The 15,305-nt window shown below is 33.6% G+C and overlaps 3 protein-coding genes across 4 annotated transcripts; 2 read left to right on the top strand and 1 right to left on the bottom strand.

Annotated features, from left to right (window-relative positions):
- The first annotated feature begins 2,822 nt into the window (after window positions 1–2,822).
- LOC145568217 (hevamine-A-like) lies at window positions 2,823–4,126 on the top strand. Its single transcript, XM_081627653.1, has 2 exons — window positions 2,823–3,280; window positions 3,609–4,126. Exons 1-2 carry the CDS (start codon window positions 2,823–2,825, stop codon window positions 4,033–4,035), a joined length of 885 nt encoding a protein of 294 aa, XP_081483779.1. The 3' UTR covers window positions 4,036–4,126.
- A 299-nt stretch (window positions 4,127–4,425) lies between these two features.
- On the bottom strand, window positions 4,426–5,307 carry LOC145568067 (uncharacterized). Its single transcript, XM_081627506.1, has one exon. It carries the CDS (start codon window positions 5,305–5,307, stop codon window positions 4,426–4,428), a length of 882 nt encoding a protein of 293 aa, XP_081483632.1.
- A 4,621-nt stretch (window positions 5,308–9,928) lies between these two features.
- Window positions 9,929–14,949, top strand: LOC145567163 (ETO1-like protein 1). 2 transcript variants are annotated; one of them, XM_081626397.1, is made up of 5 exons: window positions 9,935–10,833; window positions 10,945–12,657; window positions 12,972–13,263; window positions 13,814–14,123; window positions 14,566–14,949. In XM_081626397.1, exons 1-5 carry the CDS (start codon window positions 10,703–10,705, stop codon window positions 14,784–14,786), a joined length of 2,667 nt encoding a protein of 888 aa, XP_081482523.1. In that variant the 5' UTR covers window positions 9,935–10,702; the 3' UTR covers window positions 14,787–14,949. The 2 variants fall into 2 exon arrangements, with proteins under 2 accessions (XP_081482524.1, XP_081482523.1); XM_081626398.1 differs by lacking the exon at window positions 14,566–14,949 and having other exon boundaries at window positions 9,929–10,833; window positions 12,972–13,258; window positions 13,814–13,998.
- The last annotated feature ends 356 nt before the right edge of the window (window positions 14,950–15,305 follow it).

The raw sequence follows: 15,305 nt of genomic DNA, 5'->3' as shown, positions 1-15,305 counted from the left end.
TGCTTTTGTGACGATTTACTATCTATTAGGCATGTAATGACTAATAATAATGTCGGAGAAAATGTTCGATTTAATGCATTAAAAAATAAAAAAAAATTAGCAAAAAATAAATTAAATAAAACAAATGTTCAAATCCCGTTGGGTTGATTCGAACCCAAAACTTTGGGTAAGGGTTGAACATTTCTTGACTCGTTACCTGAAGTGACCCAATCCAAGATGATTCATGACCCAACCCTAATTGACAGGTCTACATAATAATAAAATTCTATTTGATTGCGAAATATATTATTTTAACTAATTAGTATATATTATAAATGAATGTTTTACGCTTTGAACTACTTCCTTCGCTCCAAAAAATATTATGATATAAAAAATAAATTTATATGATAATTTTTGAAAATTATAATCTAATAAGTTTTTTGAATAAAATTATAATGCAATTTGTAAATTTGAAATATTGGTATTTTATCAAAAAAAAAAACTCTAAACTAACAATTTTATCCTAAAATTCTATCCAAATAAATTCTAAACTAACTTTTTTTATCTTATGAAGTCTATTTAAATCTATTCTACGTGGCGCAACACTTGGCGAAAAGTTAAAATGACAAGTGTCGCTACCTTATGACCTGGCTAAATGTTTAGCTTTATATATTAGTTATATGATTAGCTGAATAAAGGAAGAAGGAGAACATGGAAACCAAAAGACGTTGAGATTTTGATCTTTGTTTAATGTTAGTGTTTGGTTTTGACCCCGCTTAAAAACACAATTTCATTGAAAATATTTTACATGTTCTTTATAATTATCGATTATGTATGTAATACTGTCAGTTATAAAGAAAACTACTCCGTATGTGACTCTTTTCAATGCAAAATTATTCGGAGTATTCAATATAAAATTGGAAAAATAGCTAAAATAATCTCAACTTTCACGTATTAGCTTTAAATAATCTCAACTTAAGGGCGTATTCGGTTAGAACAATCCCTAACCGGTTACTAACCTGTTATAATTGGTTAAGCTGACACGTGTCACCATGTGATTGGTTGATAAATTTTTAATAAAAAACTTACAAAAATTGAAAAAAAAGTTGCCTAGCCACCACCCACGAACCACCTTCCCCAAAACAACTGCGGCGGCCGGAACCCCCTTCCCTACCCACGCGCCGGCCAAAACCCTCTCCTCCGCGTTGGTAGCTTCCTTTCCCCCAAAACCACTAATTCCGCAGCCCAAAACCCTCGAAATTCCACGACCCACAACCACCCAAAATCCGTAAATCACCTCCCTCGCTATCGCATAAAAACCCCCGGCCGCCCTTCCACCACCATCGGAACCCTAGCGCTAGGGTTCCGATGGTGGGGGAGGGGCGGCTAGAGGGTTTTTATACGGTGGTGAAGGTAGTTTAAGGATTTCAAGCGGGTTTAGGGTGATACCGGCGTGGGGGAAGGTGTTTAGCCGAAGCAAGCTGAGGCCGGGGACTTGGCCTGGGCTAGGCCGGTGGCAGGCCCGATGCCGGTGGTTGCATGGTTGTTGTGGGTTAGGGGCGTGGGGTTGGGTTTTTTGTTTTTGGTTTATTTTTATTTTATTTTTTTATAAATTTTTTAAATATATTTTCAACCATTAATGTGATGACACATGTCAATTAACTTTAAAATAAAATTACCTGTTTAACAGGTTACTAGTCACATGGGACTGTTTTAAGCGAATGACCCCTTAAGTTGGGATTATTTAATAATAATCCAAAATTGAAATTAATTAAAGCAAATACGTGAAAATTGAGATTATTTTTAGCAATTTTTCAAAATAACTTAGGCTAAATTTTTTTTCACCTAAACTAATAGTAATTGGTTTAATATTATATTAATACAAATTAGACCAATTTTATAATTATGACTATTTCAGATCTAAATAGATTTGGTATGATGTGATTTAATTTCAATTAGATTTTTTTTTTTTTTTTTTTTTTAACAGAGCCACAAGGGCGGGAGAATTGATCTAAAATCAAGTAGCTGGTCATTGAAGGTCATAAATAATACTCGTACTACTAGTTTATTACAAGTACAAGATTACAACTTTACATGATCAAATCTATGCCCCTGTGTATTAAGCTAGTAAGTTGTTAGGTATAGCCAACAAAACCCTACTTTTATGCACGTGACATAACTCAACACGATTTAATGTCATCTTTCCTACTTGTAATAAACTAATTATGCAAGGTGAAAAACTCTTATTATAATTGGCTCAACATGTACAACACAATCATCTCCTTTTCAAAACAGTAAACATACAGATCAAATAAAGTAGATTACTAAAGCTAAATATATACTGTATATTTGGTATTTATATAAGCTGTAATAGCTACTAGCTTAGTACTATCAAAAAATTATACTTCAGTTAATAGCCTAGCTAATAACTAGCCAATAGCTATTGATTATTGAATTCAAATTTCGGAAAGACATGAATAGTTTAACAATCACAACCAGTTTAATTTGCTGTATTTTGAAAATGCATGGTAATGAAATATCCGCTAAATTCCGTTGAACTAGAGCCATAGATTTCATGTAATGACCTTTCTCAATCTATGTACATACACAAGTACTAAAATTTACAACATGAAGCCGTGTGTTTTATTATTACAAGCTATAATTGCACATCGTTTAATATAATGTGTCTTGCTTAGAGTACGTTCAAAGCCATGAATCGATCATAATTCTTGAACTCTATAAATATGATCGCTTATTGAGCTTAAAATGTACCAACACACAGAAATATACACATATATATATCTTACTTAAAAAAAAAAAAAAAAAAAATTCACGTACGTAAAATGACTACAAAAGTCCTGTTTGTTTCTTTCCTTGTCCTAGTCCTAGCGATTGATGCCGCCTATGGGGGTAGCATTCCGATCTATTGGGGCCAAAGTCGTGAGAGTACTCTCAGCCAAGCATGCTCGACCAAGTTATATTCACATGTTAACATAGCCTTTCTTAGTAAGTTTGGCAAAGGAAGAGCTCCTACGCTAGATCTTGCTACACATTGTAATCCATCAACAGGTGGTTGCAGATTCCTAAGTAACGAAATCAAATATTGTCAATCGATTGGGGTAAAGGTCTTACTCTCAATAGGTGGTAATGGCGCGGATTACACCTTGAACTCTCCAAATGAAGCTAAAGACCTAGCAAATTATTTGTGGAACAGTTTCTTGGGAGGTTACTCTCGTACACGACCATTTGATAATGCTGTGCTTGATGGGATCGACTTTTATATTCAAAGCGGATCAACAAAGTAAGAATCACAGTAACAAATTATAACTTTTTTTTCTGAATTGAATCAATTACGACGTATTAAAACTATTTCTTTTTTTATATTACAACTAAATAATTTATACAATCTATTACATACATCTCAAATAGAAAGTGATCGAGAGATAACATAAGTGGTAAGAGCTTTCCTCCTGATTCCAGAAAATCTTGAATCGATTCCCATCACCCGACCTTTGTGGCCCTCTAAACACCCAAAAAAAAAAAAAAAAAAAAAAAATCAAATAATACATATTACCTTTACCCCTTTAATTTAGTCCTCTATTTCTAAAATATAGTTTGTATTGATGCAGTTATTATGACCTATTGGCGCGTTACTTGGCTGCCTACAACACAAAATCTCCAAGAAAGGTGTACCTAAGTGCAGCTCCTCAATGCCTCATCCCAGACAAGCATCTAGATGCTGCCCTAAACACCGGCCTTTTCGACTACGTTTGGGTTCGATTCTTTAACAATCCTTCATGTGAGTACACTGCTTCGAATAAGAAAAACTTCTTTAAGACATGGAATTATTGGACATCAATCAAAGCAAGAAATGTGTTCTTAGGGTTGCCTGCATCTCCTAAAGCCGCCAACACCGGGTTTATTCCGGTAGATGTACTAAAGTCACAAGTGCTTCCTGTTATTAAGAAATCTCCCAAGTATGGAGGTGTGATGCTTTGGTCAAGGTATTGGGATCAAATTGAAAAATACAGTCCTTCCATTAAATACTACCTTTGATGAATTTGTGAATACACTCATAAATTTATCAAGAAACGTTACGTTACTCATGAATAAGCTAAAAGGATGTGTGTGCGTAATTTAATTACGTGCATGTTTATTTAATGTTGTTATTTTCATTTTATGTATGCATGTAGTTTAACATAAATAAAGAATTAAAGAGGGTGTAATTATAAAATGGGAGGAGAGAATAGAAACACTTCTCAATTTCTCATCTCATCGTATCATTTTATATCAACATAGGCTTGGTAAAATAGCCGATATAAAATTATGTATGTATTTCAAGTAAGATTAATAAAACTTAATACAAGTATTTATCTTTTATATATGGAGTACACTTCATGATATACTGTATTTTTTTTTTTTTGACAAAAGCAAAGGAACTAAAAACTAATATAAACTAGACAAGGTAAGACGACATTTCCTAGCTATGCCGTCTGCCCTCTTCACCTGTTCTCTCGGGACCTTTAAGACTGCACATCTTCGGAAAGTTGCCCCTATTTCCTTAATCTCCCTAACCAACCAGGTAATCTTAACATCCTTACACATGCTCTCCTGTAAGTTATTAAGAAGGGAGATGGAGTCAGAAAGCAAAAGAATACCATTTTCTCCCTGTGGTCTTGTCCATTTCATTGCTTCTAGGCATGCCCATGCTTCACACTGTAGAGCCGATGAAGCTGCTCCACTAAGACCTCCTTCATTCATCAAGTTAGCCGAGTTATTCCCTACCACTGCCCATCCAACACCTGCTTTTGAGGTCTTTTTATCCCAGGACCCATCCACCTCCACTATGAAATCATCATAACCAGTCCTGTCACTTCCCAACTGCACATGATTGAACCTTGGGGGAATGATAGGGTCATCATTCCTTATCCCCGTGTTGTCCCTGTCATGGTTATCCTTATGGGTAAAGACCTCATGGTCTTGCATTGCTTGGCTAGTGAATTCTGCAACCAAACTCGCATTCCCATTTGCATTCTTGAAACATCTCGCACTCCTTGACTTCCAGAGCCCCCACAAGGTTGTTATAAACAAAGGAGTACGAGTCCCATTCTTACCATCCTCGCTATGAAAGAGCAGGATATGGCTCTGGATCCACCTCCTCACGGAGTTGGAACCAGTAGTGTCATGGCTAATAGGAAGAGGGGAATTCCCCCAAACTTCCCTTGCCAGAGAACAAAACCGGAAGAGATGTTGACAATTCTCCGGTCCCGAGTCACAGAAATCACAAGTCTCATCAACTTGTAGCCCTCTTTTTATTAGAGTATACATTACTGTGTAACTTTTCGTGTGTATATCATTACACTTAATTATATTAGCAAACTAGCTTAACGCCTGTATCATGCACGGTAAGTCTAATTTTTGTAAGAAAATTAATTATATCCAACAAATAATATTTGATAAAACATAAAAATAAAATATATAGAAATTATAATGTCATAAAATATATTAATAGGCAAGGCGAAAATTAATCTAAAAATGGATTTTTTAGGCTGCCTAAACCCGATAATTTTTCAGGCGGGAATTGGTTTGATCAGATCTTGTGGTCATATTAGTAAATACTTATAAATAAATGCATTTTTAATAAACATCAAAAATTAATCAAACAACAAACTAAGGGCTTGTTTGGCATTGTTTTTTGTTTTCAGTTTTTTGTTTTTTTTTTTTAAAACGAAAAACCAAAAACAAAAAATAAGATAAAGGTGTTTCCACTTTTCTGTCATCATTTTTCAAATTTATCATGATTTTAATAAGTTTGTCTAATTTTTGTTTTATTATATGACATATATCATATGAGTTTGAAATCCAAAAAACCAAAAAACAGAAAACCACAGCGATGCCAAACAAACCCTAAAATCTTCTTCGTCAAAAAAAAAAAATTACACAAACATACACAAAATTACAAATACTATATCCCCTTTTATATCTAAAAACTCATTTGTCAAACACAACTTTTATTTTATAGCTATACAAAATACACCTATACTATACTCTATAAATCCTAAATTTGTGATAATATGTACGCATAGTAGTAAAATTTCAGAAATAAAATTGTAATTAACTTAAAAATATAGTTATATTAAATTGAAATTGAAATAAAATATTAGCTAGCTGAGGTATTTTAAAAAAAAAAAAAAGTGATGTTTTAAAGTAATTTCTATAACATCTATTATATGAATCAATTTATTATTTCTTTTTTGGAAAAATCTAATAATACTCCATTTAAAAGATAATTAAAAAAGAGTTAAAATATTTATTTAGTTAAATGTATATAGAATAATTATGAACCCCAAATAAAAAAGAATATATATTTGTCATAAAAATAATATAAAAGATTTGGAATGATATTATTATAGAATCAAATATTCACAATAAAAATAAAAATAAAAAAAAAAAGTGTAAAAAGGAAGGGGAGTTTTGGAGGGAAAAAACAGCACCAGAATGTGACATTTGTCACTCCTGACGTCTGTTTTAGTATTAAATTATTGATACTCGTATTTAGCAATACAACTTTTATAAGGTCTTAATTAAGGCCAAATAAACACTCACTTCACATCTACCGCGGATAGGCAACATATATATTGTACTAGTAAAGTAGTAATATACTTTGTATTTAACTTGCATAGACAATAAACAATTGTGATTTGTTTAACTAGATGTTTGGTGGTAGTGATACTTAATATAGTTGTGAAACTGACTTGTGAAAGTATATACGTATGCTTTATCATTTTTATGGTAAATAGAAAGTAAGTTCAAATTATATGATGATGTTTTCGATTTTGAGTTGGTTGAGTGCGCAGAATTTGATGTCTACTTAATAGAATTCATGCTCACGTATTTTTTTTAAAAAAAAGGTTTTAAGTTATTGTTTCCTTTGCTATATGTGTGTATTAAGAATATAACGAATATTGTGACAAGATAAACAACATGATAGACTGATAGACTATATGAGTAGAAATTATATTTGGCTCGGCTTTCCCTCAAAAAGAAAAATAAAAATAAAAATAAAAAATGAATTTAATAAGTCTTACGGAGTAATTGACTAACATTTGTATACCATTAGCCAAGTAGTCCTTTCTCTTAATTCAAAATTGGTTAGAATGTGAGTTTGAGCCGTTGAGGTCCCCTTTTAAAGTATATACGAAGTATATATAGTCGAACTTTAAGATGAACAAAATTTCTCCAACGGCACAAAACCACCGTTTGAAAAAAGCCTCTAACGGCTAAATTAATGATTGGGCTTTTTGTTCATGCACTAAATGATTTTGTTGGGTTGTGTGCGTTATGCTGACCAGTCTATGGGCCCAGTGACTTAGTCCCCTATAAGAGGCAAGCCAGGTTTAAATAAAGCAAATGAAAAATAAACCTCCACTACCAAATAGAGGTGTTAAAAGCATACCCGATTCGAACCAATCCGAAAAAAATCGATTCAAATTTAAAACTTGAGTGGATACAATAATTTGATAAGACTCAACTTTAAAAATTGATCAGATCTGACCATATCAGACCCGACCCAAATATCAGAATTAACAACTCTACTACCAAATCACATAGAGTACATAAAAAAAATTAAAAAAAAAAAAGTTAAGAAAAATGGTTTCAAACTCTCAATTCATTCAACTCATGCACGATCCAACTAGTGGTACAGTTAGTGTAAAATTTGTTCATTTGACTTAAATAGGCAAAACTTTTACTAAGAGTGCATTAGTGACATACTTCGTATTAATTTGACTATGCTTAGTTCTATTTGAATGAGTTAAAATAATTTTTGTTTGAAAGTGAAAAACTTTATTTGGGTCGAATTTAAAGTTTTTTGGGTTGATTTTTTTGGAGTTATTATCATTGTTGTAGAGTTATATAGAAGTTTTTTTTTTTAAAAAAAAAAAATTATATTTATTCATGGTCCATGGTTGAAATAGAGAGTAAATAATAAGAAGAAGAGATTGGACAAATTTACTCATTTTCTACAAAAGAGCAAAACATTTTCTCATCTTTAATGAATTAGCAATAAATAATGTCTTATTTTACAAATTAAGCATACTTGCCAATGAAATAGAGTGCAAAAAGTTAGAAATTTATACCTCAAATTGCTCATTTAGCTATTATATCTCACAATATTGAAGATTATTTAACAACGAAAAAGAAGAAAAAACTTAAAAGAGAAAAAAGTGCATAAAATAACAACATTTTAACCCTAAAATGAAAACTATCATCATTCAAAAATAGTAAATGGATTTTGAAATTAAAAAGAGAAATTGAAAATGAATCTTAGGTGTGTTTGAGAGTGAACAAATTATAAAATACAAGTAAGAGTCATATGAATTTAGAGAGAGAATATGAATCATATGAATTCACCAATTTAGAGAGAAAATAAGTATGATAAATCCAAAGAATAAAAGAAGAGAGGGAAACTGAGTTTTGTTATAAAAATGATCAAAAAAAAATGAAAATAGCTTATTTAGTACAAATGAGCAAATGAAAATAGCTTATTCCAAGAAAATGATTTTTTTTTTTTTTTTTTGGGCAATGGGCAGAAAAATATTTGCACATTTTGTGCAAATGAATAAAAAATTCGTGTATACGAGCAAATATGATTATACTATAGCCTTGCCCAATTGGCAATTCATTTGATGAAAAATATTTGTAAGAGTTTTTAGTTCAAATGAAATAAATAAAATGAGATAGGTGGAAGATTTTTAATTTTTCTTAGAAAAATAGCTGTTAAGGTCTAGGGATTCTCGATTTATTTGCAATCAAAACAATAATAATCAACAAATGTTTCAAGCTATTCCAATTACAAGCTAAATAAAAATAATGATCACGTCAATAAAAGCAAAAACCCACACACTAAAGTAAACCTTGTTCCAATCTAATAACCTAATCAATTAAAGTATGCAAATCGAGAGTAGCCAATATCATACATTAAGATAAGTACAATCAAATAATCAATAACTTAAATCATAGATATACAAGAAAATTAAGATTAGTTGCACCAAAGGCAAGAACATACAAAATAAAGTTTCTACTATTTGTATTTTTCCTCTAAAATAAAAAATTAACAATTTCACATTAATACTTTTGCATCACAAAAATGTAGAGTATAAGAAATTGATTGAAGATGACAGTCGGCTAACTCCCATCACCATCTTTTCTTGTTCATCCATGGGAATCATACACATGTGAGAATAATTTCCACTCTGTATTATCATTATAATTAATTAAATAATTTACTTTATTAGTTTTATTTATTTATTTTTCTTTTATCTGCCATTATTTTGTGTTAAACTAACGATCATCATAGTCAAGGTGGCCCACTAACACCATTTCATATTTGTTATGTGAGTGGGGTCCACAATCCTTGCTGTTCCACATGCAAAAACGTCGTCGTTTTACCCTTACCACCTCACACTAATCAAACACCTCGGCATCACATCTCTAACGTTTATTGCTCGTTGCATTTCTCACCCGACAAATATAACAATCGCATTAATTAATCATAGTTTTAATAATTGCATGAACTTCTTTTTCTTCAATTTTACGTAGCACGAAATTCTTTTTTTGGTATCTTGTAGATTTATGCAAATTAATTTAGTCGATTAAATAATGCTCTTGATATTGAAATCCTTATTTAACTCTATCACTATTTTTTTTAAAGTTATGTCACTAAATTTAATAAGTCGGGTTGATTAACTCAATTTTGATCTGACAATGACAATTATATTTTTGAAAAATTTATTGATTACACGCCTACAACTGTAGTAACGCAGGGCAATGTTCAGGCTAGTAACTACTTAAAATTAAATCTTGTATACATTAGGTGTATTTATTTAATGACATAGTTTCCCAAGTCTAAGGTGTGACCAAACACAACAGTAAGCTGCAAATCTTTTCTGGGTTTCCCAACAGAAGAAATCAAATTTGCAAGGTAAAGTAAGCAAATGAGCAATAGGAAAAAAAAATGAAATAAATAAAGGAGGGAAAAACAAACATATTATACTTTATACTGTAATTAATAAAGCTAAAAACTTTTTTCAATTCAACCAACAAACAAAAAGGGGAAGATAAAAAAAAGTGAGAAATTTCTTCCTTTGGATTCTCATTCTCTTTTCTCTCTCTCACTTTGATCTCACGCCTACAAGCTCATTTCCCCATTTTTCTGTACTGGGTTCTCTAAATTCAAGCTGATTAATTTCTGGGGTTACTTCTCTTTTCTTGTTTAAGCTCCAATTTTTTATTTTCTGGTTTGTTTATGCAGCAACAAATCGAGAGATTTCTGAGTTTATCTCCTCCATTTTATTGGATTAGGTAAAAAAAATTGGTAGGGGCTTTAATTTATTTGAAGTGGGTTTGGTTTAATTTGTTCTTATTTAGGTTTCTGGTAGAGATTCTTTTGGTGTTTTCTGGGCTTATAAAAGTGTAAATTTTCATAGCAAAGTGTATGTAAAACTCTGTCAAAAAAAAAGTCCCCCCTTTTTATTTTTTCACTATTTATGAGTAAATTAGTTCAAAATTTGTTGAATTTCTGTAAAAATTTCACCTTTTTTTTTGGTAGTAATAATTTGTGATTTATAAGAACCCTAAAGTCTAGATTCTTCCTCTGGCTGAAGAGCTAAGAGGAAGGTTTAACATTGTGGAGATCTGGGAATTGTTCCGTGCTCTATGTCCTATGAGGACATTATTTAATTCCGAATCTTGTAAAGAAACACATTATCTCAATGTTCTAAATCCACAGTCATGGCTTCAAGTTGAAAGAGGAAAATTTTCTAAGGTAGCAGCTGCTCAAGCATCTACCTCAATGTAAGTTGCAATTTCTAAGTTTTGCTTGATTTTTGTAAGAATTTTTTTGAATTTATTTTAGATGATTGTTGATTGTTTTGTTGATTGGTAGTTGTAATTTGGTATTTGTAGTGGATCTCTTATCAAGGTTCCTGAACCACCTATTGTCCCGCACTTTAAGCCTCTTGATTATGTACAAGTTTTAGCTCAAATTCATGAAGAACTCGAATCGTGTCCGAAGAATGAGAGGTCAAATTTGTATTTACTACAGTTTCAGGTGTTTAGGGGACTAGGAGAGGTTAAATTGATGTGTAGGAGTCTTAGGAATGCTTGGCTTAAGGCTAGTAGTGTTCACGAGAAGATTATATTTGGGTCATGGTTGAAGTATGAGAAGAAAGGAGAGGAGATTATCTTTGATCTGCTTGGTTCTTGTAGTAAATGTGCTAGAGAGACTGGGCCGATTGATGTGGCTTCTGAACTTCAAGTTGATTGTGGTTCACGGTCCTCTGAGGATGCGTCCATCAGTGGGAGTGATAGTGCTGAGACTGTTGTTTTTCGGATTGGGAATGAGAGAGTACATTGTGACAGACAAAAAATGGCTCGTCTTTCAGCTCCATTTCGTGCTATGTTGAATGGTTGCTTTACTGAATCATACTGTCAGGAAATTGATTTCTCTGAGAATGATATATCACCTAAGGGTATGGAAGCAATCAGTGAATTTAGCAAGGCTGGATGTTTAGATGAAGTCTCTCCAGAACTACTTGTAGAGATATTGATTTTTGCTAACAAATTCTGCTGTGAGGGCTTGAAGGATACATGTGATCGAAAACTTGCATCACTTGTTTCCTCCAGGCAGGATGCAGTGGATCTTCTGGAATGTGCAATAGAGGAGAATTCTCCAATACTTGCAGCCTCATGTTTGCAAACTTTTTTACATGACCTTCCCGATTGTTTAAATGATGATAGGGTTGTGGAAATTTTAGGCAATGCTAACAGGGAACAGTTGTCTATTGTGGTTGGACAAGCCTCATTCTCACTCTTCTGTTTATTAAGTGAAGTTTCTATGAGTCTTGATGCTAGGTCTGACACATCTGTGTTATTCTTGGAACGATTGGTGCAATCCGCAAAGGGTAATCGACAAAAAATGATAGCTTTTCATCAGCTAGGTTGTGTGAGGCTTCTTCGGAAAGAATATGATGAAGCTGAACAGCTTTTCCAGAAAGCCGTTAAAGAAGGCCACACGTACTCAATTGCTGGTCTGGCTAGAATAAGTTACAATAAGGGCAAGAAAAGTTGGGCGTTTGAGAAGCTCAATTCTTTAGTTTTATCACCAACTCCTTTGGGATGGATGTACCAGGAGAGGGCCCTCTATTATGAAGGAGATAAGAGGTGGGATGACCTTGAGAGAGCAACAGAATTAGACCCAACACTTACTTATCCATACATGTATCGGGCCGCAACCTTTATGAGGAGACAAGAGGCTGAAGCTGCAATTGGTGAAATAAATCGTGTTCTTGGTTTTAAACTAGCTTTAGAATGCTTGGAACTCAGATTTTGCTTCTATCTAGCGCTAGAGAATTACGAAGCAGCCTTTTGTGATGTTCAGGCCATTCTCACTCTTTCTCCTGGCTATCGAATGTTTGAAGGCCGTGTTGCAGCAACCAAACTTCGTATGTTGGTGCGTGAGCACGTCGAGAAGTGGACAACTGCCGACTGCTGGTTGAAGTTATATGACCGGTGGTCTTCAGTAGATGATATTGGATCCTTATCTGTAATTTATCAGATGCTTGAATCCGATGCAGCAAAAGGTGTCCTGTACTTCAGACAATCATTACTTCTCCTAAGGTATGCTCTATTATATTCTGACTTTAAATCTCATGGACCAGCTTTATAGGGGCATTTTTTGCACTAGTTTTGTCCTGGTCAGTTTATATAATTGTGTTAACAGTGCTGTAGGATTTTTTAAAGCGGCATTTATTTGCCCTAGTTTTGAAGCATTGAAAAGTTAAAATTTGTAGATTACATGCTTTATGATATGGAAACTAGGAAAAACATGGCCTTGCCTTACTTTAAAACTTGGAAACTAGGACAACGGTTACATTATGGGACACACGTGAATGCTGCTTGCTTTATAGGCATCTAATTCTGTTCTCAACCAGGTTAAATTGTCCTGAAGCAGCCATGAGAAGTTTGCGGTTGGCTCGTCAACATGCTTCAAGTGAAGATGAGCGTCTGGTTTATGAAGGCTGGATATTGTATGACACTGGACACTGTGAGGAAGGGCTTCGCAAGGCAGAAGAGTCGATAAAACTCAAGAGATCATTTGAGGCTTTCTTCTTGAAAGCTTATGCATTGGCTGACTCTAGTCAGGATCCATCATGTTCTTCAGCTGTTATTACACTTCTTGAGGATGCTCTGAAGTGCCCTTCGGATAGGCTGCGAAAAGGTCAGGTATGGGTTTCTTGGCATCACCCTTTTTTTTTTTTTTTTTTTTTTTTGTCAATTTCCAATTTGACTGGGAAGGCATGTACACATAACTACTGTAATTGAAATTGGTCTTTGCATAGATATACACTCAAATTTACTTTCTTATTGCATTTTGATACCATGGTTTCATCTAAAATGTTTTTTTAGAGGTATTGAAAGCTGTCATTCTGTTCTTCAAAGGTGTTAAGCTTATTCTTCTGGGACTAATAACCTCATCTTTGTCTTTTTATCTTTGCCAGAAATATTATTAGTACATAAGATTGAGCTAACAACTGGATTTATCCGTGAGAATATTGATGCAATTGAGTTTACTATGAATTAGCCACTGTTGCTAGTTAGTTACTGCTAGAGAGTGTATTTATTTCATGGTCCTTCCAGAATTGTACATAAGCTACTCCTAGATTATCTTCCCTTTGTTTCTCAATTCCTGGTTAAACAGAATAGACTGTTTTAAGTATTTGGAATCATTATTTTCCCATGTTTAGTATGTGCTGATAAAATGCAAACATGACAGGCTCTAAACAATCTTGGGAGCGTCTATGTTGACTGTGGAAAATATGACTTGGCAGCCGACTGCTATGTTAATGCCCTTAAGATCCGTCATACCAGAGCTCATCAAGGCCTTGCTCGAGTTCATTTCCTCAAGAATGACAAGACTGCTGCATATGAAGAAATGACTAAGCTAATTAAAAAGGCGCAGAACAATGCATCTGCATACGAAAAGAGGTCAGAGTACTGTGATCGTGAATTGACCAAGGCAGACCTGGAAATGGTTACCCGATTAGATCCACTTCGAGTATATCCATACCGTTATCGAGCTGCAGGTAAAATACATTTTGCTTGAACTTCTGCATAATAGAACTCTAGGGTTGGAAAACCTCTGATTGTGTGTCTCGATAAAGGATTCTGTAGGGTTTTGTTGGGGGATTGTCGCTTATTTTATCCCAGTTTGCCTTTTCCTATTTTTTTGGTTCAGTGGTTGAAACTTGAAAGTACAGATGTCTGTGCTTTAGTAGTTTCCCTGGTTGTCCTTCAGGTCCGTCATCTGTTATACAGTAGTGAATTTATAAGTTCCAATAAACAATAGTAAGATACTAAGGTTTGATATCCTTTACTAAAATCTCATTCGAATAGTTGCTCAAGGAGTCAGTACCTCCAACTGAGGCACAGAATTGATGATAATGGATTGAGGGCATGCTGTGGTGATCAGATGCTACAAATAGTCATATTGATCTCTCCTAATGATTTTTTTGTTATCTTGGGCAGTGTTGATGGACAGCCACAAGGAGAAAGAAGCCATAGAAGAGCTCTCAAGGGCGATAGCATTCAAAGCCGATGTCCACCTGCTGCACTTACGAGCAGCATTCCATGAGCACATTGGTGATGTCATGGGTGCCCTCCGGGATTGCAGAGCTGCTCTTTCTGTTGATCCGAACCATCAAGAGATGTTGGAGCTTCATAGTAGGGTGAACACCCATGAGCCCTGACCATTCTAAAGAAATTTGCATGTTCATTTCTTGTAAATTCCCAAGCATATGTATTCGAATGAGGTGTCATTATTTTTTTTCGCCTCAAGTTTTGTAACCTTTATGTTCAGTGTAGTGTATTTAATTACAGTAAACAGAAAATGAAGAAATTCTTATAGCTTCTGGAAGGGCTGTTACCATTGATGCATTCACCGCATCCTAAAAAGGGTTGAAACGCAACATTTTAATCACCACTAATTCTTAATTACTCTAATTACAATTATTACACAATTCATTAAGAAACTCTTTAATTACATTTACTCCCTCCATCCTTTTATTAGAAGCCTATTTTTAATATTTATTACTCATATAATAAAGAGATATAGACTTCTAATAAAGGGATGAAAGGAGTATTATGAATGCAAATTTTACACTTTAAAACTGATTTACTACAATGATTTACATATTTTACAAAATGTATCAAGATGACATTCTACAAGCCTAAAATGTGTTCTTAAGCAAGGTTAAGACCTTTATGAT

This window comes from Chenopodium album, chromosome 11 (assembly GCF_948465745.1).
Source record: "Chenopodium album chromosome 11, dcCheAlbu1.1, whole genome shotgun sequence".
Classification (NCBI taxonomy): domain Eukaryota; kingdom Viridiplantae; phylum Streptophyta; class Magnoliopsida; order Caryophyllales; family Amaranthaceae; genus Chenopodium; species Chenopodium album.
This window is presented reverse-complemented; position numbering and strand designations above follow the sequence as displayed.

Coding starts and splice junctions, on each gene's coding strand:
- LOC145568217 (XM_081627653.1), top strand. CDS start 2,823: ATGACTACAAAAGTCCTGTTTGTTTCTTTCCTTGTCCTAGTCCTAGCG. Junction 3,281..3,608: donor ATTCAAAGCGGATCAACAAA/GTAAGAATCACA, acceptor GTATTGATGCAG/TTATTATGACCTATTGGCGC.
- LOC145568067 (XM_081627506.1), bottom strand. CDS start 5,307: ATGTATACTCTAATAAAAAGAGGGCTACAAGTTGATGAGACTTGTGAT.
- LOC145567163 (XM_081626397.1), top strand. CDS start 10,703: ATGAGGACATTATTTAATTCCGAATCTTGTAAAGAAACACATTATCTC. Junction 10,834..10,944: donor GCTCAAGCATCTACCTCAAT/GTAAGTTGCAAT, acceptor TGGTATTTGTAG/TGGATCTCTTATCAAGGTTC. Junction 14,124..14,565: donor ATACCGTTATCGAGCTGCAG/GTAAAATACATT, acceptor TATCTTGGGCAG/TGTTGATGGACAGCCACAAG.